At 38.9% G+C, this 23,419-nt stretch overlaps 1 protein-coding gene across 1 annotated transcript; it reads left to right on the top strand.

The window, feature by feature from the left end:
* The first annotated feature begins 1,806 nt into the window (after positions 1 to 1,806).
* ERMP1 (endoplasmic reticulum metallopeptidase 1) lies at positions 1,807 to 22,718 on the top strand. Its single transcript, XM_064643256.1, has 15 exons — positions 1,807 to 2,114; positions 2,822 to 3,123; positions 6,466 to 6,593; positions 6,952 to 7,057; positions 7,931 to 8,077; positions 9,625 to 9,717; positions 11,081 to 11,293; positions 12,228 to 12,448; positions 15,790 to 15,964; positions 16,423 to 16,613; positions 17,216 to 17,368; positions 17,868 to 18,070; positions 18,791 to 18,906; positions 19,503 to 19,666; positions 20,446 to 22,718. The coding sequence occupies exons 1-15, from the start codon at positions 1,828 to 1,830 to the stop codon at positions 20,608 to 20,610; spliced, it is 2,664 nt and encodes an 887-aa protein (XP_064499326.1). The 5' UTR covers positions 1,807 to 1,827; the 3' UTR covers positions 20,611 to 22,718.
* Positions 22,719 to 23,419: the final 701 nt, after the last annotated feature.

The raw sequence follows: 23,419 nt of genomic DNA, 5'->3' as shown, positions 1-23,419 counted from the left end.
TGAAACAAAAGCAGAGAGGAAAAAAAACTGAACAAAACAGAATAAACCAAATCTCAGGCTAGACGTATGTTTTGGGATCATAGCATAATCTGGAGCTGTAGATCATAAATTGTCGGCAATAATCTTGTGTGTACTGAGGGTGCTTGAAGCAAATGAGAAAACTCACTAAGCCTGAGTATGGAAATTTACTAAAGCACCTGAGGTGTGCAAAGAGCATAGTCACCACATTTCAGTGTACCACTCTTTCAGACTTTTTCATTCCAAAGAGTATTGCAACTCCTGTGAGCTTTCATTTGGCAACACGGGGAAAGCAGAAATGTTCAGTGTTTATCTGCATCACTGGATTTATTGGAACAGCCATTTCTCTGGATCGTGCCATTACATATTTCGTAATTTCCTGATTATGTCACAGAGCAACAAGAAATAAGTATCTTTTAGGATATCTTCAGGAGTAGCAAAGTACGTTGCAAATCAGTACGATAAAGATAGGAAAAATGACCACTGAACAGCTCTGTTCCGTCATTCAGAGGCAGTGTGAGAGCAGGCAGAAGCGTGCACCCCCGCAGAGTGTGGAGAGCCGTATGAGTAATGACAGTCTGTGTCACAGCTTGGGCCCCCATCCTCCCAGGTGCTCTCCTTGCCACGAGTTCACTGGAAGCAGCCATTAACTAGCACCTCCTGGAGCTATTGCCCTTCACCCCAGGCTACCTGAGCTCCATTCTGGGGAGTGCTAAAGCTATGCAACGCCAAGGATACAATGCAGTGGAGGGGGAACTCTGTGAGCACTGCCAATGCTGTGACTTACGTCTGTGAGGCTTCACCACCCCTCCCACGTGGTATGCTGGCCTGTGGCACTCTGCCGCTCAGCCATGTGGCACTGCTACTACTTTCATGAACTTTCTTCTCTGTTTTAACAAAAACCAAACCAAACAAACCAAGAAACAACCAAAAAAACCTGCAAAACCAGGAAAAGCCTTGCATGCTTTGCAAGAGAGGTGATGCACCACACAATGCATGGGGCACTCCTCAGTCAGGAGCAGGGCCGGGTGGCTGCTCATCCCAGTGCTTAGGTGGGACAGAGGGCTCAGGGCTCCACTGCTGCCAGGCCACCACCCTCCACAGGTGACCGCCACTGAGGGCTTCCCAGCTGTAGTGTGTCACCGGACACAGGCCCAGGTTACACTGGCCTGTTCTGGGCTCCTCAGAATGAGACGTGAAGCTCTGGAAGCGGGTCCAGCAGAGAGCAAGAAGAGTGATTGAAGAACTGAACATTTCTCTTACAAGGAAAGGCTGAGGGAGCTGGGCCAGTACACCCTTGAGAAGAGATGGCTGAGAGTGATGTCATTAATGACTGTAACTGTCCGAAGGGAGAGTGTCCAGAAGCTGGATCCAGGCTCTTCTCAGTGGTGCCAAGCAATAAGACAAGAGGCAACGGGCAGAAACTGATACACAGGAACTTCTTTACTGTGTGGGTGAATGTGCCCTGGAACAGATTGTCCAGAGAGGTCGTGGAGTCTCCCTCATCGGAGATATTCCAGAACTACCTGTATGCAATCCTTTGCCATGTGCTCTGGGATGACCCTGCTTGAGCAGGGAGGTTGGACCAGATGACCCACTGTGGTCCCTTCCCGCCTGACCCACCCTGTGGTGGCGTGACGCAGACGCAGCCACCGCCGTGCCCCGGCCGGGCCGCAGGGCGGGCGGTGCCGCGGCCCCGCACCCACGTGAGCGCGGGGGCCGCCCCGCCGCGCCGGGCGGGGGCCGGGCCGCGGTTTGACCCTGTTCCGTGCCCGTACGGCGCGGCTGCGCGGCGGGCACAGCGCGGCCATGGAGCGCAGCGGGGACACGGCCGTGTGGCGGCTCCGCGCCACCGCCGCACAGCGCGACCGCCGCCAGCCGCCGCCGCGGGAGGACGGGGAGCGCGGCGCGGGCGGCAAGAAGCGGGGCGGGCCGCGGCGGCGGCCGCTGCTGCCGCTGCCCGAGGCGCGGGGGGCGCCGCTGGTGCTGCTGTACCTGCTGGTGCTGCGGGCGCTGGCGCAGGTGTCGCACCGGCAGCTCCTGAGCAGCCCGCCCGCCGCCGCCGGGCCCCGCGACTTCAGCGCCGCCCGCGCCAGGTACGGCGGAGCCGCCGGCGGGAGGAAGAGAGGGCGGCGGGGCTGGGTCGGGTCCCTGTCGGGGGGGTCGTGTCGTGCTCTGCCCGGGAGAGAGCTCGAAGCTCGGTTGAGCGCTCGCAGAAAGGTGCAGACAGCGTGGAGGCTTCAGCCCCCGTAAAGGTGCTGGCTGGCGCTGATGAAGCAGTGCGTCCCCCATACTTTATTTCTGGTAGTCTTGAGTAGTGCGCGGTTTCTGGGAAAGCTGCTTTGCAGATCTTTAGTTGTTGTGTCACCGAGACGCCGGGAACTATAAAACTTTCTAACACTGTAATTTCAGAATTAGAGTGTTTATGTCAGATGTAAGTCTTAACGAAAACGTGCTTATTCGGACGTTGGGGGAAGGGCATGTATGCATATGCAGAACCACGCTAAAGTCTTTGGCTTCTCATTTACCCTTTTGTTTCTTTTTGGGTTGATATGTTCAAACCAGAAAACAAATAGTTTGGTTTAATATCGTGATAGATAAGATAAGGAGCCCTGAGTAAAGGTCAGTCTGTATGCCCATTACCATAGTGATCCTGAACATCCTGGCTAGTTACTGTCGAATTGGCTTTAGTCTCTTCTGGTTGAGTTTTGAAATAGAATAATGTACAAAAATACTGCAGTTGTAGATAACATTACTAAATGTTGAACTTGTTGATGCTGAATTTTTAATTTATGTCTTACAGGGAATACCTTGACAACATAACAGCAATTGGGCCCAGAACAGTTGGAAGTCCAGAAAATGAAGTTCTTGCAGTTAACTACCTCTTAGAACAAATTAGGGGAATAGCAAGAGAAAGTACAGATGCTCACAAGATATCTGTAGACATACAGAGGCCCACAGGCTCCTTCAGCATTGACTTTTTAGGAGGCTTTACTAGTTACTATGCAAACATAACCAATGTTATAGTGAAGCTGGAACCTCGAAGTGGAGCTGAGCATGCAGTATTATCCAATTGCCACTTTGATTCTGTACCAAATACCCCTGGTAGGTCCACGTGTTCATTCTGCTTTTCCATGTGTTACGTGAGCCACAGAGCTTGGCTTGTTTTCTCATACCAAGTAGCTGTATTAGAATACTGCATGTGTCAACTGGTCTACTTGATCTCAGTGAGGCTCATTGTTTAGAGTGACAGGTTGATCCTGTTTAACTCAGGATTTCACTCTCACTTTCTGTTAGGCAGCAAATTAGAGATGCTGTATTTAGATTTCTCTGCTTATGCATGTAGTTCATGTGCTGCTTCCACCTGTCATTCAGGTCTTTTCATACTTCTGTACTGATCTAATCCTGTCTTTCACATGATGCTTTGTGCCAGTGACTCTGTCCACCCCCACTAAAAGGTCCATATTTTCCCCTCCCATTGCTGGTGTCTCAGATTTTTTGTCTGATATGCTTAAGCTATGCCAATTTTTTTCCTTTTCTTTTTGCATTCAAAGCTTCTGCCTCTAAAGACTGTAGTGATCAAAGGTTAGGGTACTGTTGCCTTGGTAGTGTGTACATCTCTTGCTACTAGTTTCACTAGATTCTTATATATTATAATCCTGTTGAATAATTATTTCAGCAAGGGTGTAGCAAGCTTTGTATGTTCGTGCTTTTAACAGTGCCAGAAAGGTAGAGATCTAAAGATTGCACAAAGTCTATTGTAACACTCAGCCACACATGTGTGCCTATTATTACAGTCGAAAGACACCCACAGATCTCACCAACAGTGCAGCTTTTACTGGAGTTTCTTAATTTATACCCCACATAATATTTTATTTTTGGGCGGTAGACCTTCTGTTCTTTAGCACATGCAAATAGTCTTCATTATTGAGAAAACAGTTGAGTATTAGCTAGAGAAACAAAGCATTTGCTGTACTCCTCCTGCATTTTTTCTCTCAACAAATAATATACAGAACTTCCTTTTCTCCTCAACCACATTTGAGTGACGTGAGTTTTCAAATTAAGCCTAATAACCGCATGATTATTATATGTGCTCTGTGATTTATAAATTGCAGAGATGCTAATTACGGGATGTGGAACTTGGAAAGAATATTTCACAAGTATAATACTATGATTATTGAAAACGGTCTTTAAATTCATGCCCTGTGTAAATTGTGCGTCCATTTCTATGGGTTGTAAGACAGGATTATGTCTACATCAATTATTTTCTTAACAGTTACTCAGAGAGTAAAGTACTTCACCAACCTTGCCCAGAAGCACCAAAAAATATTACTGATTTGTATAGGATTTTACAGAAATCTGTGGAGGAGCTAGAAACCAGCCTGTGTGCTTGCCCTTAATCACAAAGCAGCCTAGCCCTTTACAACAGTGAGGAGCTGCTCTGTCTTTCATTTTCTTACTGTGTCCCTTGCACATAACCTAAGCAAGGTTTTCTATTGTTTTCTCTTTGTTTTCTATTCTTCTGTATTTCTCTTAGTTATTTGCTTACAGGCCATTTTTCTTTACCAGAACTGTGGATTTTTACCCAGAAGCAGCATTACTTATTGGCCAGTTAATACTATACTTGAAAATCAGATCATAAAATATAATCTGCTGCATACAAAATGAGTGAAACAAAACTCAGTAAACCATCAGTGTTAGAAAGCTTGTGTTCCTTGTGAAGGAAAAACGTAAACTCTTAAGTCCTAAAACACGTGTCTTTGTTCTAGTGGTACTAATTTTCAGTTTATATGGGCTATTTGTTTCTTTTTTAATAAACTTGAAGACAGAAACATCCCTGAAATTATCATTCCAGACATAACTGATGATATGCTTTTCTCAAGTTGCTGATTTTTGCCATAAAACCTGTTTTAACCTCCTGTCAGTTTTGTTATATACAGAGTATTTGGAGAAGATACTTTCTTCATGAGTTTGTGTAATAGTCTATGGCTACGTGGCTGCTTTTATCAGACATAAATTTGTATGTCTGTTGAAGCCAGCAACTTTTATTTTTCATAGCTTCACAGTGAGGCAGGTAAATGACTTGGAAACTATACTCACTTCTCTCCCAATTTTTCAATACAGTATGTTAGGTGTAAGAACTCAGTGTGGCTAAGAGTAGACTACTGATAAACTTGGGTAACAATATAAAGATCCCTTCCAACTGAGAATATTCTGTGAAATTAAGGAAAATCTGTGATAATCAGGGCTTTAAACCAGGTATTGGGATGGGAGTCTTTTTGGAAAGCTTTTGGCAGAACAAGGCATTAATTTCTGAGAAATAGAGAATGGTGTATTGGAAAGATTCTGAATTTTTTTTTAATCCATGCAATAAGCTCAGGTTAAAATTTAGACTGAGATTTATGTTTGTATCAGGAATATACCCTTTTCATGGAAGGGGCAAATGTGTCTAAGTTTTATAAGCCTTTGTTAAAGGTGCCTTTTTTTTTTAAATGTGTAAATTGAACATTTTTAGGAGCTAACAAGTGTGCCCTAATAGCATGCTGAGGCCTGACCACACTGTTGTTGTCATCTCAGAGCGTGTCAGCATCATATATGCAACTGAGGCCTGAAGGAATGAGGTTTAATTTCTGTTTTCTCCCAAAATTTTATTTATTAGAGTGGGGTAGGGAGGTGCTGCAGCTTACACCAAAGTGAGGAAAGTGGGAAAATGGGAGACTTTGGCTAGAAGATGAATCCTTAATCAAGATTTAAAAAAATGGCAAAGCATGGGAGGAGGTGTGAGAGAGTGAGAGTAAGTCTAGAATAGTGTTAGATGAGGAACTCAAAGAGGACAAATTACTGAGCTCAGAGTGAAAGGGGTTTCTGCAAAGAAAGAAGGATGGTGAAAAGCATCTGGTCATGAAAATCTTTTATTATCATGTATAACTTAAGTTGTAAATTCTTGTATTTCCTTAGCTCTATTTTGAAATCTTAGCTTTATTTTAGTTTGAGGTTTTGTCCTCTTACTTGAATGCATTATAACAGTATAGAATGCTTTAGGGTGACTTATGTGGGAATGTTTATTTTTTAAAGTTTGAGTATGTTGTTAGTATAAATTACATTCTTGTTTATTCATACTGTTCTTAGGAAAATAAGTAACAATCATTTTGCTCACTAATCAGTAACCTGGTTAGTCTACTTTTCTTGAACAATATCATTGGATCTGATATTTTGAACTTCACTTGCTCTACTTCTGAACATTATTTTTCTTTCTGCTGTTACTTTCAACTAGTATAAACAGAATAGTTTATATAAGTATAAGCACTACCAGAAAATACACGAAACTTGATATAATTTTACTGCAGTTAGGTTAAGTGATTGAAATAGCATAAAACTTTATTCTTCTCTTGTTTTTGATGCAAATCTGTTTGTTATAAGCCTTACTATTTTGGTGATTGTTTTAAGGTGCCAGTGATGATGCTGTTAGCTGTGCAGTGATGCTTGAAATACTTAACACACTTTCAAAATCATCAGAGTCCCTGCAGCATGCTGTCATATTCTTATTTAATGGTGCAGAAGAAAATATTTTGCAGGTGAGAATATGTCAGTGTTATAAATTGCGCATAAAAGCTGTGTATTAAAACTCTTAACAAAGGAAAGAGTAACTGCAGATAAGGCTTGTGTTTGACCTATTGAAATATTAGTTGAATAACAGTCTTAACATTCTCAGGAAAATGTGTATGATTTCAACAGGAAAAATACACTTAGATTAAGAATGTTGTCTACATTAATTTAATTAGAAGACTTGGATTTTCTGCATCTGCTTGTGTTGTCTGCCTTGTCAAATCTTGAGTTATTTCTTCAGTCATATCCAATCTTGAGTGATGGAAAATAAGATTTAGGCTGGTCTCGTAGATATTTGACCTATATTTTTTTTGTTTTCCCGTCAAGGCTAGTCATGGCTTCATTACGCAACATGAGTGGGCCAAGTCAATCAGAGCTTTTATTAACCTGGAGGCAGCAGGTGTAGGAGGAAAAGAACTTGTTTTTCAAACAGGTATGAGCTTGCATTGTGTCCAGTTTCTACATAAGGATAATTTGATAATAAACAATGTAGACTTGAAGGAGTATTGAAAGTGACTCATCAGCAAAAGATAGGAGAACCTCATGCATTTTTCCCAACCCTGTACAGCAATTAAATTGCTTTTAGCTTTAGATACTGGTAAGCTAAAGGACTGCGACAGAAGTTACCTCATAGGCGGGAAGCTTGTGTAGAACAGAGTAACGGAAGTTGTGTTTCCATTTTATGTCAAGGTTACAAGCAGAAAAACGTTTGGATACCACCTGTGTCTTACATACACATACTTTCATATGCTCTATTTATTTTTCACAGCAGTTCTTTCAAAATCTTTGCAGGGAGATGTTGCCATTAGAGCTCTATCTGCTGCTCAGGAAGCAGCAAAACCGTGTTTTGTAGGCTACAGTTAAACTTGTGCCCCATCCTGGTCAGACTGCAGACTTTCCTGTGCTGCTGGAGCTGCTTAGTTGTTTCTTTGTACTTAATGCTTTAAGGCAGAGACTTTTTTCTAAACAATGATATTGATGTGTGATACAGACACGATGAGTTGGAAGCTCAGCTAAAGGTTTTGACTTCTTTGTGAGAAAGAAGTTCTGTTTGGGGAGATGGCTTTCCTGCTCTGCCTCTTAAACACCTAAGGCAACGGTGGCTTGTTTCTTTCTCCTCAAGTGTATTTCTCTCAAGTGTGAGTCACTCAGCCAGCACAAATGTACTTATTTTATACCCTATGGGGCAACAGCTTTACAACTGCAGTGAGTTCCTTTGTGTTCTGTATTTGTTACCGTGAAGGTGCGTACCTTAACTGACATTCAAAAAGTGTTTACTGTGAACTTTCTGCTCATCTTTTGTTAGGACCTGAGAACCCTTGGTTGGTACAAGCATACGTAGTTGCAGCCAAACATCCCTTTGCCTCTGTGGTGGCACAGGAAATATTTCAGAGTGGTATTATCCCCGCGGATACAGACTTCCGTATCTACAGGGATTTTGGCAATGTTCCAGGTATGTTATCATGAAAGATGTCAATGCACATTAAGCTTATGAAAAGGATACTGTTCTGTGGTTCACTGTGTGAAGGTCCTCAAATTTAGTTTGTCTGGGGGCAAATTTTCCTGCTTTTTTCCTAAGGCAAGAGGTTTTAGATTTAGTTTTTCATGTGGTTTGTTAGGGATGTTTTTTGAGGACTGGTGTTTTCTAGAAAGAAACTACGTGGTAGAAAAGTTTCCTGAAAATCAGGAAGATACTCCAGAAATCAACAGCACCCTGTTAAATATCTGTTTTGAAACATTTTGGTACATGATGCTAATAATCTGTTTGTAGGAATGACATGTCTGTATCAAATGGATAAATGAAAATCATCTTTTTTAAAGATAGTGACTTAGTCATTAATGCATTTCCATTACTCTTGGGTTTTGGGGTTTGTTTGTTTGTTTTTTTTTTTAATAAGCAAGCACTGGTCAGAAGTCTTTTAGTTTTGCTAAGCTGTTTACAGTTTGCTATCCATTCTGCAGAGAACGACCAGTGGGAAAAAATGTGAAATGTTCACACAATGTGAAATATGAACACAACTCAAAGGACTGTAAACTTCTGTAAAATCCTTGTTGTCTGGGACAGGTTGTCATTGGAGTCACTTTCAAGAAAAGTGATATTTCTGAATTGATTGTTAGAACAAAACTGTTGTTCTGGCATATTCTAAACTCTTCTAAAGTATGCTTCCAGCCTGGAAATAAAGTAGATAATTTTGTACAATGTGTTCTTTATTTGTTCAGAATGATACCTGGATGGTAAATGAATTCTCAATGACCTCTGGTTTGGGTTTTTTTTTTTCACAATGAAATAAAAATTAAATAATTGAGTTAAAGAACTAGTTGTTTCTTGTTTGTCCACGAGTAGAATTGAGGTCTAACTTGTCAAACCTCTACAAAATTGTGAGGATTCAGATTGCAGATAGCAGCTTTTTGCATGTGCAGCTGAGAAGGTGATTGGGATACAGTGAATGTATGACTAATCTAGCAGAATAACCTTTGGCTCTTGGTAAATGTTTTTGTTCACTTCAACAAATTATTTGGACTTTCAAAATAAGAGTTTTCAGACTGGCTCTCTGAAAATCTATTATCACATAGAAGTAGAAGGAACACATATTTTGAGAAGGTGTTTCTGTAGTTCCACAATACTACTTTTTATTACTTTTCAGTGTAGATATTTATTGAAGTTTTGCAAGTAAACATTTGGAAAGCACCTTGTACATCTTTTCTGAAGCTGAGATGGTTTGGAGTTTTCAAGTGTTTCTCTAGCTGTGTACAGATATCGTGCAAATCGGTACAGTAGAAAGGACAGATATTTTAAAATGTTTTGAAACTGTTCTCTTTATAATACACTCGAAATCTGAGTATTCTTTTCACAGAGGAGACTATTTTGTTTCTTTAGGTATAATGACTGGGCTACAAAGTAGAGCAACATTTTCTGTGAAATGTATGTGAGACTTTCACTTGTTTGTTTGGGGGTTTTAGAATTACATAAATTTAAAAATGCTTTTCCTCTTTCTGTAGGAATAGATTTGGCTTTTATTGAAAATGGCTACATTTATCATACAAAATATGACACATCAGACAGAATTTTAACAGATTCCATTCAGAGAGCAGGTTGGTATTTTAAGAATTCAGTAATTTACCTAAAGAATAGTGTTGTAGTTGCTTTGTCATTTTGCTGTAAAACTGTTATCACAAGAAATTAATAATTCTAATGACACATTTAGTACATGTTTAGTACATGTTCTAAAGAACAAAGAATTAACTGAATATATATCTTTTAAATACAAAAGAAATATATATGATCTACTTGGGAAGATAAACTTTATCAACATCCAGCGATGTTAATTAGATTTCACGATTGCTTTCAAATCAGTTGTCATCAAACCTGAACACTGATACCTGATTGTTCAGCATTCTGTGTTCCTTTTCTCTCACTAAGCCTTATTGGTTGTGTTTCTCATCAGAAGCTTGTGGGTAAGTTGGTGACATAGAGACTGATCTGCCAACAGAGGTTTTTCCTTTAGAACATATCTCAGTCAAACTTACATGGTAGCACACAGACTGAGTAAACAGGATTTATTTTCTACAACAGGTTGTGCTCATAGATGGCTTTTTGACAGATTGAAGTAAAGAAAATACAGTATGACTTTTTAATTTCCCTGGAAAAGCTAACAGTCCTAAATACCTCTAGGATTTTGACCATTCCCTCTTTAAGCTTATGTAGAAACCAGTTTAGAATGACCAGCATGAATAAGAGTTTTAAATACTTTCTTGCAACAATGCAGCTACAAGACAGAAAGTAACACTTCTAAATTTGTGTTGGGAAGACGATTTTACTGATCATGATGGTTATGTAGAACATCTTCTGCTAAACATAGTGCAGATAACAAAAAAAGACATTTCAGCACTTTTAAGGGTCAGCTAAAAGCAAAATAAAAGTCGAGAATAATTGTTGTCATTTGATTACATGTGTTTTGGCTGTGCTGTGGGAAAGGAAAAGGTGATTAGTGCCTGTAGGCTACAAAGGAAAATAGCCACCTCGTCTTCTACCTTACAGATGTGTAGGGAAAGAAAGGGAGATAACTCGTACTCATTGAAACGTGGAGGTGTCACTTAGAGACCATGAGGAGAGGAGGAGTATTAGGAAACTATAAACTTTTCTATGGGTTAGCCTTGAAGTCCAGTGCTAAATATCAGAACTGAAGTACTTACGGGCTAAATACCTGACTTAATTGCAATGGTCTTTAAGTGCATGAAGCTTCCCAAATATCCTCATTTTAGTGACAGCTGTATGGATTACTCATGAAAATACTGTGCTGTGTGTACTGTCAGATAACACTTTGAGAATAATCGGTTGTATATGTCTTTGTTGAGAATATTTCTATACAATTTTTAAGAACAGTTCTAGTAAAAAAAAATGCTGTGTACTAATTTACCCTGATGTAATTATGCTGTGTATCCGCTTTTTTAATAGGTGACAATATTCTAGCTGTCCTAAAATACCTAGCAACATCAGAAAAGTTGGCTAAATCTTTTGAGTATCGACATGGAAATGTTGTGTTCTTTGATATACTTGGTTTATTTGTCCTGGCTTATCCTGCTCGCATTGGCACAATCATGAACTATATTACAGCAGCAATTGCTTTTATTTACTTAAGCAAAAAAGTATTACAGTCAAAAACCAGAGGTAAGTCTAGCTTTTTTTAAAAAAACAATGACATTACTCTTTAATGAATAGCAGTTAGTAGATGAAAAAGAGGAGATGGAAAAGTGTTCAGGCCATTATGGCATCTTTTTAGCCAAGCTTCAGAAATAAATTTTAGCTGTGCAGCATGCCACAGGAGTTGCTTTGTGTTTAAATATCTCAACTGTGAATAATTACGGTGATAAAGAGTATGATAGGCCTAGATGTTTAACATTTATGAATCACAATTTTGTGTCTTATCATTTCATGAAGATTAAAATTAAATCTTTTAAAAATCTGAAAATTGAAAAAAAATTACTTAGTATCTATTTTTTGCTTTGTTAGTTCAGACACGGTTTCAGAATCATTCTTTAACACCTGTCCATAGGCAGAAGTAAATAAGAAAACAACAAATGGGGAAAATGACAACAAAGCTTAATAAAAGGTGTAAACCAACTTAAATTTTCTAGTTAGACCTTTTCAGATATGTGTAGGAACATACCTGTTTAAAAAGAAAAAAATCAAAACACACCGACACCACCTCCCCCTCAAAATCCAGAAAACATTTTTGGAGCAAGAAAAAGTTACAAGAAAAGCAGCTCCAGTTTTTCAATTGTTTTTGTTGGTTTTGAGACTTAAAAATGGTAGAGTGGTTCCCCTGACTCCCTAGTAATATTTTTACTATCAGGAACACAGTAATCTGCAAAATACACCAGTATTCTGGGAATAAATCTTGCAGTGGGGAAGACTGCAAAAAGACATGCAAAGAAATAGACTGAGAGGTTTAGACCATGCTGTTAAGAAGTCTTCAGAGTGGACTCCTCATTCAGGTTTCTTTTGGTCATTAAAGCAATTAAACTATGGGGTAATTGAAATTTTGATGATAGTCTGCAGTAGAATACATGACTGTTGAATAAAACCTTTTTTGTCTTCATAGCTATTCATAACCTGAAGAAATTATTTACTGCATTTGGCTTGACACTGACGAGTTGGGTCTGCACACTGGTGGCCGTGCTTATCGTGGCAGTGTTTGTCTCTGTCATTGGACGGGCTCTTTCTTGGTACACCCATTTCTATGTTTCTGTGTCTCTCTATGGCAGTGCAGCTGCAGCTAAGCTTATTCTTGTGCATATGCTGGCCAAGAAGTTCTTCTACAAGGTAGGCTTGTCTTTGCTGTTAATGTTGAAGGGCAATGTAGTATTTAAGCTGTTGAAGACTTAATTTTGGGGTTGATTAAAAAGATGAAAAAAGTTGGAGTATTTAAAATGTCACTAAAAATTGCTTCATCTAAACATAGGGATTGCTCTACTAAATCAGAGAGGTAAGAACTTTGTGATTTAAGGCGGCCTTGACCTTAGGAGAAACTTCAGAAAAAAAGTAAAAGCCTAGTAGAATACAATATAAGGTACTGTTTCTTGCCCTATCTGCACCTTCCTTCTTGTCATCATTTCAGTGATAAGAGACTAGAAGAGCAGCTGGAGAATATTTTTGATACTTTTCAGTGTTCTTGATAATTACGGAATCTACACGTCTGCTCAAATGTTCTTTGAATCTTCAGAGATTCTTGCCTCTGAATATACTTGGAATACAAGTTCCCTGTATTTAATAATTTATTTTGGTACAGTACCTCCTTATGTCTCTTCCATTATTTTAATACTTTATTTAATCTGATTTATCATTTGTATTTTGTTGCAAAACATAGAACTCCGGCTCTCTCTGTTCAAGTCTGTCCTTTTATTATGCATGTCATTTTGGTGATGTCATTTATATTCATAAAACCCTAAGCAAATAATGTGATTTTTTTTTTTTCAGATGGTTCTTGAAAGAACTTTTTTCTTATATCTTGTTGGAATTTCTACCTCTGCCATGCTCTCTTCTAATACAGTAATCTGTGCTGCACAGAGCTTTCTAAATGAAGCTTTTGTAAAAATTTGAGTAGTCACTCTTCCCTTGAAGGCTCTGCAGAGAAATCTGGACAGGCTGGATCAATGGGCCGAGGCCAGCGGTGTGAGATTCAATAAAGCCAAGTGCTGGGTCCTGCCCTTGGGTCACAACAACCCCAGGCAGTGCTACAGGCTGGGAACAGAGTGGCTGGAAAGCTGACCAGCAGAAAAGGACCTGGAGGTGCTGGTTAAACAGCAGCTGAACATGATTCAGCAGTGTGCCCAGGTGGCCAAGAAGGCCAGTGGCATCCTGGCCTGTATCAGTAGTGTGACCAGCAGGACCAGGGCAGTGATTGTCTCTCTGTACCCGCCACTGGTGAGGCTGCACCTCAAATCTTATGTTCAGTTTTGGTCCACTCGCTCCGAGAAGGACATTCTAGTGCTCCCTGTGAAAGGAGGTTGTAGCCAGGTGGGGGTCAGCCTCTTCTCTCAGGCAGCTACTGATAGAACAAGAGAAATGGACTCAAGGTGTGTGAGGGAAGGTTCAGGTTGGATATTAGGAGAAATTTCTGTTGAAAGGATTATCAAGCACTGACACAGAGAAGTGGTTGAGTCACCTACCTGTAGGTGACTTGTAGATGTGGCACTTAAGAATATGGTTTAGTGGTGGCCTTGACTGTGCCAGGTTTAGGTTGGACTCAAATGATCTTAAAGGTATTTTCCAACCTAAAAAATTCTGTGACTATTCTGATTTATAGTTGTTTTGACCACAGCTGGAGATGGAACAGAGCTCTTGGTTGTCTGTGTTCTTTTCTACAATAGGTAAAGGTCATTTAGGCCCCTGCAAGACGGTGAGGATTTGGTGTGTGTTATCTTTCCATTACTGTAATTTGTCATGAACAGTCTGTCTAACTGTTCTGCCTAGAATTCTTTTTTTATGACTAACCAATGCAATTTAACTTGCATAATAATTTAATAATTGTAGCTGATAACACTCCTATTAGATGATGGTTTAATGGTTTTGTATTAAAAAAAAATAGGGCCTTGAGATATCTGGTAGATGACACTGTTCCGGGGCAGAAGGTGAATACTCAAGCATGCTAGGTTCAGGATTTAGGTGCACTAATATTTAATCATTCATCTTGCTGTTACTTCTTGCTCATTTGTTTGAGCTTTGGAGTTTGGAAAACCTTAGTTGTCAGCCAAATCCAACTTCATCCAAATGTTTCAAAAAGTTTTAAGAACTTAGTCAGATTTGATTGTATGAGAAGTTCTGGGTGGATCCATCGTGTCTTTCTCTGGAAGTGGGGTTTTTTTTTAGTTTTTTTGGGGAGGAGAAGTGTTAACTGGTACATGTATGTTACCAAATATATGTGCGTGGTGTTGACCCGTTGTGTAAAGGTGAGCCATTTATAAACTAGATGCAATGTTTTCTAGTCTTTTGGATGAGCTTGCTGGTAGTTTAACTATCTGTTCAGACATTCCAGGGTCTGGATTTATTTCATGCCTACTGATTGCCTGGTCATCAGATCAGCCACCTTGAAGTCACAAGCCTTGCATGCTGTAGATTGCACTACACTGCACAGTTTATGCTGCCTCTGTAACTTGCATTTTACTTAGAGTTGCATAAAAATTTTGGAATCCTATCTCTTCCTTGTCTGTCAGAGGCAGTGCCTGATCATGGCTCAGCAACATGGGAATTAATAAGCTTTATGTTTTGAAATACATTTGGCAACTCGTATGTTTCTTCACCCCCCTCCTATTTTTTTCCCTCACCCCAAAACTGAACTAGGTGCTTTCAGATAACCATTGTTCATGCAAGCACTCTTTATTCCTACTAGCAGGTTTTCCAGTTAGGAATCTTGCACTGCAAACACTGTAGCATTACCCATGTAACTTAAAAAAACTAAACCAAAAAAAAAAAAAAAAAAAACACAAACCAAAAAACCTCACAAAATAAAAAAAAAAACCAAAGCAAACCACATTTTTGATGGTTAAACTTCCTTCTTTTTTTTTGAAACTTATCTGATATTATCTCACCTATGCTTATCTTTTATTCAAAACAAGTAACATATTTTAAAAAGCAAGCTTCTGAAGTGACACCTTGTGGCATGACTTGTAAAGGCACCAGTATATTTGTGCACTAATATTAGTGCTCATATAAAAGCCTGTTAACAGCTGCTGTTCAAGAGCAAGTTTAGATCCTCAGGAGCTGTAGATAACTTTGTCACACGGAAGTACTACGTAACTTTTTAATTTGCTGTGTTATTATGTTTTTTATTAAAAGGCCCTCTTTGCCTGTGTACTTGAAACACTAGCCCTGTGTATTCCTTGTATTGTCATTTGTGCCTTCTCTTCCTTCTTCCACCCCAGCCCAGGTAATTTCTTTTTCAAGCTATGTCAGCAGATTTAAAAAAATCATAAAAAAAGTATGCTCTCATGGGTAACTGTAAATGGTAAGAAAATGGTGAGATGATGCTTGTCAATACAGTCAACAGGAAATTGCCCAGGGAAAACAATTATATACAAGAAATAAGGATTTTTCTGTGTGTTCTGATGAGATGGGATCCATGGAACGTGCTCAGTAATGAAGTGTATTTGCTTTTTGTGTTACAGAATATGAATGAGCAGTACCTGGGAGATATTTTTTTTGATGCTTCATTGATGATTTGGTCTATAGCATTAGCTGTGATGACTCAGATGGGCCTTTGTTCAGCATTCATTTGTACATTATGGGTAGCATTTCCTTTACTCACTAAGCTGATGATCCACAAGGAATTCCACCAAAAAGGTATAGTTCTGTGGGGCATAGGTTGTATTTCAAAACCTCTGCCCCTACTCTCCTATTCAAGCAAACGAAAATCCAGATGTTGAATTTGAATAGTCAAATTAACTGTGTCACAATTTTGTAATGAGAAAAAGTGTTCTTGAACTAAAGACAGTTTCAAAGTGTGAGAAGCTTTTTTTTTAAAAATACACTGAAAAACATCCTGTGTTTCAGGCTAATAGAACAGTATGTGGAGACCTTTTTAAATTTTTTTTTGTAATACAAGAAAAGTTTTGTGATGGTTTTGAACATTATATTGGCATTTGCTATACAAAATGAGATTTTCTTTCTATATCCATGTCGGGATGAGGACCAGTACTGCGTATTGGGCCTTGCAGCAGTATATGGATATATCAGTAAAGCTGTATGCTTGTGGCCTTTTGAGCTTTTACTTCTTTTTGTCTTTTTTCTGTCCCCTGTAGGTGCCACAATGAAGTTTATTGTGATGTACATGCTGGGGATGTTTGTTCCCTATCTATATATGCTGTATCTTAGCTGGACTGTATTTGAAATGTTTACACCTGTCATGGGACGAAGTGGTTCAGAAATTCCACCAGATATGGTATTGGCAGGATTTATTGTGGTCTTCACTATGATACTGTCATCCTATTTTGTAAGTAGAATTTGTAAATGTTGTTTAAAACCTTTAAACTTTCTCTAGAGTTTAGAATAAGAAATTTTTCTTAATTAGTACTAGAAGTTAATGATAATTAGACAGTATCTTAAATCTTACAGGAAGGTTCTCCAAAACACGTCAAAGATTCCACATTTTATGTTAGTCATTAAAGCAGGGCTTACATTGCTATACGATGATGTAGTAAATATTGGTGTAAAATATGAAATGTGATGGTGAATTTTGAGCAGGCATTCATTTAGATGTAGTTTGTGGCTGAACAATACATACGCAACACTTCAAAAAGAATTCTCAGATTTGGGGTTTTTTTGTGCTGCCATAGAACCTGGGAAGGTTCTAGTTTGGGGTTTTCTTGTTGGCAGGTGTTTTAAAAATTGGAAATTTTTGAAAGCTCCAGGAAGTAACTCACTTTTTTCTCTTGTTTTTAAATACTGAGTTTACAAAGAAGTATCTTGTGTAGAGTGATACTTGCAACTATTTTTTTTAATGTACTTTCAGTTCCATAATTGAATTTTAGAGTTATACAAGTAGTGTCTTAAGTCTTGCAGTTTTATAACTGGGCTGTTTTTTTTATTCTCTAGGTTAACTTCATTTACCTTGTCAAAAGTACAAAAACGACGCTAGTAACTTTAACTACTGTGTTTGTAGTCACTCTCATTCTCGTTTGTAGTGGAATCTTCTTTCCTTACAGTTCAGATGCAGCTAATCCAAAACCTAAGCGAGTCTTTCTCCAGGTAAGAAAAGCTTTCCATGTCGTATTGCCTCTGTTGGTTGCAAGAGTGTTTGTTTTTTTCAAAGCTTAACTTCCCCCACTTCTTCCACCCCAGGAAAAAAGTAACCTTTCCTTTCTTGCTTGATTTAAAAGCTCTAATGATTATTCCTGGATTTGAAAGAATTGCTGTTAAGTTTCTCTTATTCAGTCTAAGTGTTCGGTTCAACCCCGTCAGAAAAGGAGGGTATTTTAGGGGTTTTAAGTAGGAGAATTGAGTGAACAGTGGTAATTTAAAAAGTCATGGGAGGTGAGCTAATACATTCTGAATGTGTTTTCATGGTATGTTTTTGATCTGAGTAATTCTTGTATTTATATTCATAAATACTTAGATATGTTCTCAGTGCATACTGAAAATGCAGTAGACCTTAAGGATTGACACGGAGGATATTTCAGAGTTACCTCTGGCTCTTGCAAATGCTGCAGGCTCCATCACATTTCTTTTGGGTTTTTTTTTCTTCTAGCACACAAGCAGAAGATTTCATGATCTAGATGGAAATGTGGTTAAAAGTGATGCTGGTATATGGATTAATGGATTTGATTATAATGGAATATCTCACATAACTCCCCACGTACCTGAAATTAATGACACTATTAGAACTCCATGCGAGGAGCAGGCTCCCTTCTGTGGCCTTCCTTGGATTCTGCCAGTGCATTTCATGTTCCGGTTGGTGTGAACTCTGCTTCACCTGAGCACTTAACTGCAAAGCACTTTGGTTGTTTATGCAATCTTGCTTGTGTAAGGGAAGAAAAAGCAAGGCTAATCTCAGTCTAAAAGTAAATAATTCTTCCTCTTCAGAAGGCAGACTTCTGCTTAGGTGCAGTGTCTTCTGACAGAGTCTGCAAGAAATTGCTGGGTCTGCTGCAGGAGCTGTAGAAGTTGACTTGTGGAAAATGGATGTAAGCACCAATGGAAAAAAAGGTGAAGGGGTGCCTTCTGAAGGGCAGTTCACAGTAGGAGTATGTATGTCTCCTCCCTTCTTGCCCCCTTTACCCCAGCTGGCAGCAGAGGATGTTTAGAGTACCAGGTCTCCACAGAAGAAAACCAGCTGCTGTGACTATTTCTCATACCCCAAGAATCTTGTGAGTGGAAGTGTAGCAGTTTGAAAGTGCAAATATTCTTTCTTATTTGTTTTGTAAATTAAGGTAAATTAAGGTAATGAATGAATACACTGGTGACTGTTTTCCTATTAATACACCCTTTAAATATTTGTCTGGCCACAAGCTGCTGATTTTATCTGCCTTCTGCTAGAATCAGTAGCTTTCGAATATTTCATTTAGTAGCAGCACAGGCAGCTATACTATACAGTGTATAGTTGGTTTCTGATGTTTAGTACCTCAGGGTGTTGCACTGAGAATAACTTGAAACTTTTTTTTTTCTCCGCAGGAAAAACTGGTATCTTCCTGCTCCAGAAATTTTGCCAAGAAGCCCCATTCAATTTAAAGTTCTGTCCAAGGAGCTGATGCCCTCGAACTCTGTGAGGTTAAGCTTTGAAGTATCTGGTGAGTGACTGAAGCTTCTGGTCTATGATTTGTGTTTATTTTTATGCCCATAATAGATCAGGCTTTGACTGCAGTACTGCAGGTTTTAGTGCCATTCCCAAGATAGTGAGTTTTGTGAGATTAACATGAATTAATTCAGCTTCCTAACACACTGGAACCTCTGGGTGTTGTGTTGCAGTTCTTATTTCTGGGAATAATGACCTTGTCTGTCATGAGTAAGTCTTGATTGTTTTACAGCAGGTCCTTTCTAAAAGTCCATTTTATAGCTCTCTATTAGTATATGTAGTGTGTATATACGCACACACACATGCATATATACATATACACACACATACACACACACACATATATATACACACTATAGGACTGTATTATATTTATATTATATATAGTCTTATATTCTTCTGCTCCATCATCATCTCCTTTATCTCGATGATTATAAAAAATTGAAGCTTCTTCTGTAGAGAAGACAGTTGTATCATATTTTGAAAGACATGAGTAGTAACACACAGATAATGTGCTATTATGTAGGAAAACAGGTGGTTATTCTGCTTCTGTGTGCTGATACATCCAGACACGTATCTCTGTCTCCTCAGGCCCAAGTCACATGTCTCTGTACGTTCGGCCACACGAAGGGTCGGCTCTGTCCAGCTGGTCTCTCGGGGATGGCACACCGGTTGCTAGCATAGGAGGAGACTACTTTGTGTTTTACTCCCATGGGCTGCAGGCTGCACCCTGGCACTTCTGGGTAGAGCTGACAGTGAGTATTTGGCTGCTGGAAACCCAGTGATGCCTTGGTCTGCCCTCCTGTCACCATTGCTGCATTTCTATGTGAAAAATGTCATAATGACTTCCTAAAGCTTCGCTTTATTTGATAGACCTTAATTCTAGTGTCCCCCCTTTAGTATGTCATCTTTATATGTCAGCTCACATGTATTTTCAATGAGTAGTCCACTAACTTGCCCAACAACTAAGGGGAGAATATTTTCCTGGTCTTCATGGTCTTTGAGTAAATACTAAAATAATCTTTGAAAGTTCAGAAAGTCCCTTTTTCCTTCCTGCATCAGGCAGTCTAAAACTTGCCAAATAGTCCCTCTGAGGGTACTCAGTAAAGGCAGACGTAAGTCTTGAGTGTGACAAGCTTTGCAAGGCTGAAAGTGGCAAAGCTGTGCAGAGAAGGCTGTACATCCTCAGGACTGACAGTAGAAAGATCAGTATAAATATTGTGTTGGAGTCCATATCTTGATTTGTCAGCAAAACAGACAGATACAAACATTGAAGTTGGAGCACTCAAAGTTGTGACACATGTCAGAGACACTGTGATCTAAATATCTAGTTGCCAGTTCATTTCAAATTGAACTCATCATGTAATCAGATTGATATGTTGCAGATAGGAAGTATTTTAACATATAGGACTAAGAACTGCAAGATGAAGTTTGTTGCATAGATACTGCCTGTAGAAAAGTGCATCTGGATTGACCTTACATTTAAAAGCCATAAACATTCATAAAGGCTGTGTTGTCCTTTTCTCACTTTCAGACCCCAGAAAAGCATTCTGATGGAATAGTCTCCCTCGGCATAGCAGCACATTACTTTTTTGGGGAAGATCAAAAGTCACCTCAACTCTATGCCTTACTGGAGAGGTTTCCAAACTGGACGTTTTCTTCTGGTTGGTCCTGCACTTATGACCTTTTTGTCTTTTGACAGCAATGCTGCAGGGCAAGTAGGGCTATCTCTGATGCAGAATACAGTTGTGGAAAGCACTTTCTAACAAGATGCCAGAGACTTCAACAAGAATTTAAAGTACTTCAGCAACAAATGGTGTTTCTTTGGCAGTTTGACTATTTAAAGACTACTGCTCTCTTGGGGATATATATAATGGTACTTGTGTCAATGTGAATGCAGTTCACCTTGGTTCTTCCACTGAAGTGGCAGTTTGACTAGTGGGTTTTTTAAAATGAAAACTGCACTTAGTGGCAGCTGTAATGGGAAGGCTTCATGGAATTATTCTAATGCTATGTGAAATATAAGTGTACTTCACCTATATATGGAGTATCACCTATCCGTCCTATTCAACTCAGATCTTCAGCTAAAAGATGCTTGTTCCCTTGGTGGGGCGACAGAGGTGGCAAAGTCCTAAACATTGCTTTTGTCACTGGATGAAGTCACTGAAAGCTAAGTGCTTGTGCAGGTTGCATTCCCACTCCTTAGCAAATGCACAATGCAGAAAAATCAGTCCTATGATGGAATGTGGTAATTATCTGTCTATCTGTCTATCTGTCTGTCTGTCTGTCTATATATCCATCCATCCATCCATCCATCCAAATTACATGTTTCTGTTAAAAAACTTAGTTCCTACCATTTTTTCTGTCTCTTCACTGTTACAGCTTGAGTGGGTAAGTTCAACCTAATTATCATCTTGTGTTTTTGTTCCTATTGGGATCTTTCAGTCTCAGCACATGAGCATGTGACTTGCTCTTTCATATGTAAGTGCTCACTCCTTTATGTGGACGTCTTATAATTAATCTACTCTAAATTTAAAGTTACCTTCCAATTTATTAGAATTGGCTTATTTTGGTATCTCCTCTGGAGAGACTTTTGGTAGTGTGACATTACTGCACTTTGCTAATACCTTTAACTGTTTCTTAAAATAAGGTTTGCTTTCCATAAGGAAAAATACCTAAAAGAGTAATCTTAAAAAGATGTCAAATATTTCTGGATTTCTCTTATTTTCACAGGATGGGTTTTATAAATGACTATGAGTGATTTAGAGTATCTTCCGATTTTAATTGACAAGCTTTGAAATCAGAAGCTACTGACATCTTTTTTTTATACCAGGTTTTTTGGGTTTTTTTAGTCGTTAATAATGAATGGTAATTTCTGAAATTCAAAGAACTCTGTGTATCTGAAGAAACTTACTTTCTTTTTCCAAACTATATATAAAACATTTGGCTACATCAATACCACACTACAAATTTTACAGTGTTTTGTTCATTGCATGAGTATTACCTAATGTCATGCAAAGCAGATTTTGTGCATGCATCATCATTTCAAGTAAAAACATGATAGTACTGGTAAGTTTACAGGGCACATGAAAGAAAACTATGTGACGGTTAATTTGTGTGAGCTGTGATGGATGACAACTCTCCAGTTGGGTATTTTTCCTTCAAATTGTTCTGTAATTGTGCATGATAGTGGCAACAACCAGTTTCATTTGTTGCAAGGGACATTCACAAAGATTGTCAACTGACTCATGGACTAGAGTAAGAGGTTTAATTACTGTAATCATAATGAACTGGTTATCACTAAAAACCAGTAGGTTTCTACATTAATGTGCATTAATCATCACTCACTTGATTGTATCTGATTTGAAACTACAATCCCTATATTATTTAAAAGTGCTATTAGTGATTTGAAAATCAGAGTTATGAACTAAAACTCTTGTGTCTTGAATCTCAACAAATGTCTTGTACTGTACTCTAGCTGATGCACAGCTATTTAACTAAGGCTGCACTGGTACTTACTGTCTTCCTCAGTTTTCATTTTTGTGTTTTGCCTGATTTAAAGCTTTGAAATAGTGCTGAGCGAAGAACTCATACTGGGAGCCAAAAATACAAAAATGCCTGTTGGCAATTTCTGAAACTTCAGTGAAGCAATAACTTTTGCTATCTCAGGATTTAACCCTTCTTAAATAATTTAATTATGAGGTATGTCTGGTTTGTTGCAAATTTCTGTCTTTGTAAATAAAAGCAAAACGTGATTAGTGAAACTTGATTTTTAGCATGATTAAAGGCATATTTGAGTTGTTCTTATTCATTGCACTAATGTTTTATTTGAGCTTGGGGTAGAAGTACTGCTAAGTGATGCTAGTGTTAAGACAGCTAGAGTTAGAGCTGTGTGGAAGATAAGCATGGCCAAGGAATGTCAGAATCATCTGAGTTGAGAAAAGTTAAAATGGGGGCCCTAATGGTTTTCTGGAGAGGAAGGTGGTTCTTTAAATAAGTTATGGAAGAGTCACTGGTAGCAAAGCTAAGTATTCTTTGCAAAATTGATGGTTGAGAGTAGATTTATTGCTGATCACAAATAGAAAAACAGGATGGAAAATTTTGCTGGTTCTGTGTCCATCTGCTTCCTCATTGATTACAAGCAGTCTAATCTTCTGCTACTGTTTATTTCTCATAAAACAGCATTGCGTGAAGAGTAAAAAATGCAAGCAGATAATAATTTTAAGGATAGAAGGGCAGAGAGTAGAAAAATCATTTATTCTTAGTGGGGGCAGTAAACAGATGGCTGATTAGAATTTGCCTGTATTCATCTGAAACAATTTACATCCACAGCCTCTTCTAAATTGCTTTACTATTTTGTTCTTCTCTGACTTTTGGTGGCTTTGAAAATTTATTATGTTCTTTATTAACATACGTATTTCTGAAGCTCTTTGAATACTAAGGATCTTACCAATTTCAGCAAAGCATTTTATCAGTTTAAGCAAAGGAGGCCTGTACATGTTGTGGTT

Source organism: Pseudopipra pipra, chromosome Z (genome assembly GCF_036250125.1).
Source record: "Pseudopipra pipra isolate bDixPip1 chromosome Z, bDixPip1.hap1, whole genome shotgun sequence".
NCBI lineage: Eukaryota > Metazoa > Chordata > Aves > Passeriformes > Pipridae > Pseudopipra > Pseudopipra pipra.
This window is presented reverse-complemented; position numbering and strand designations above follow the sequence as displayed.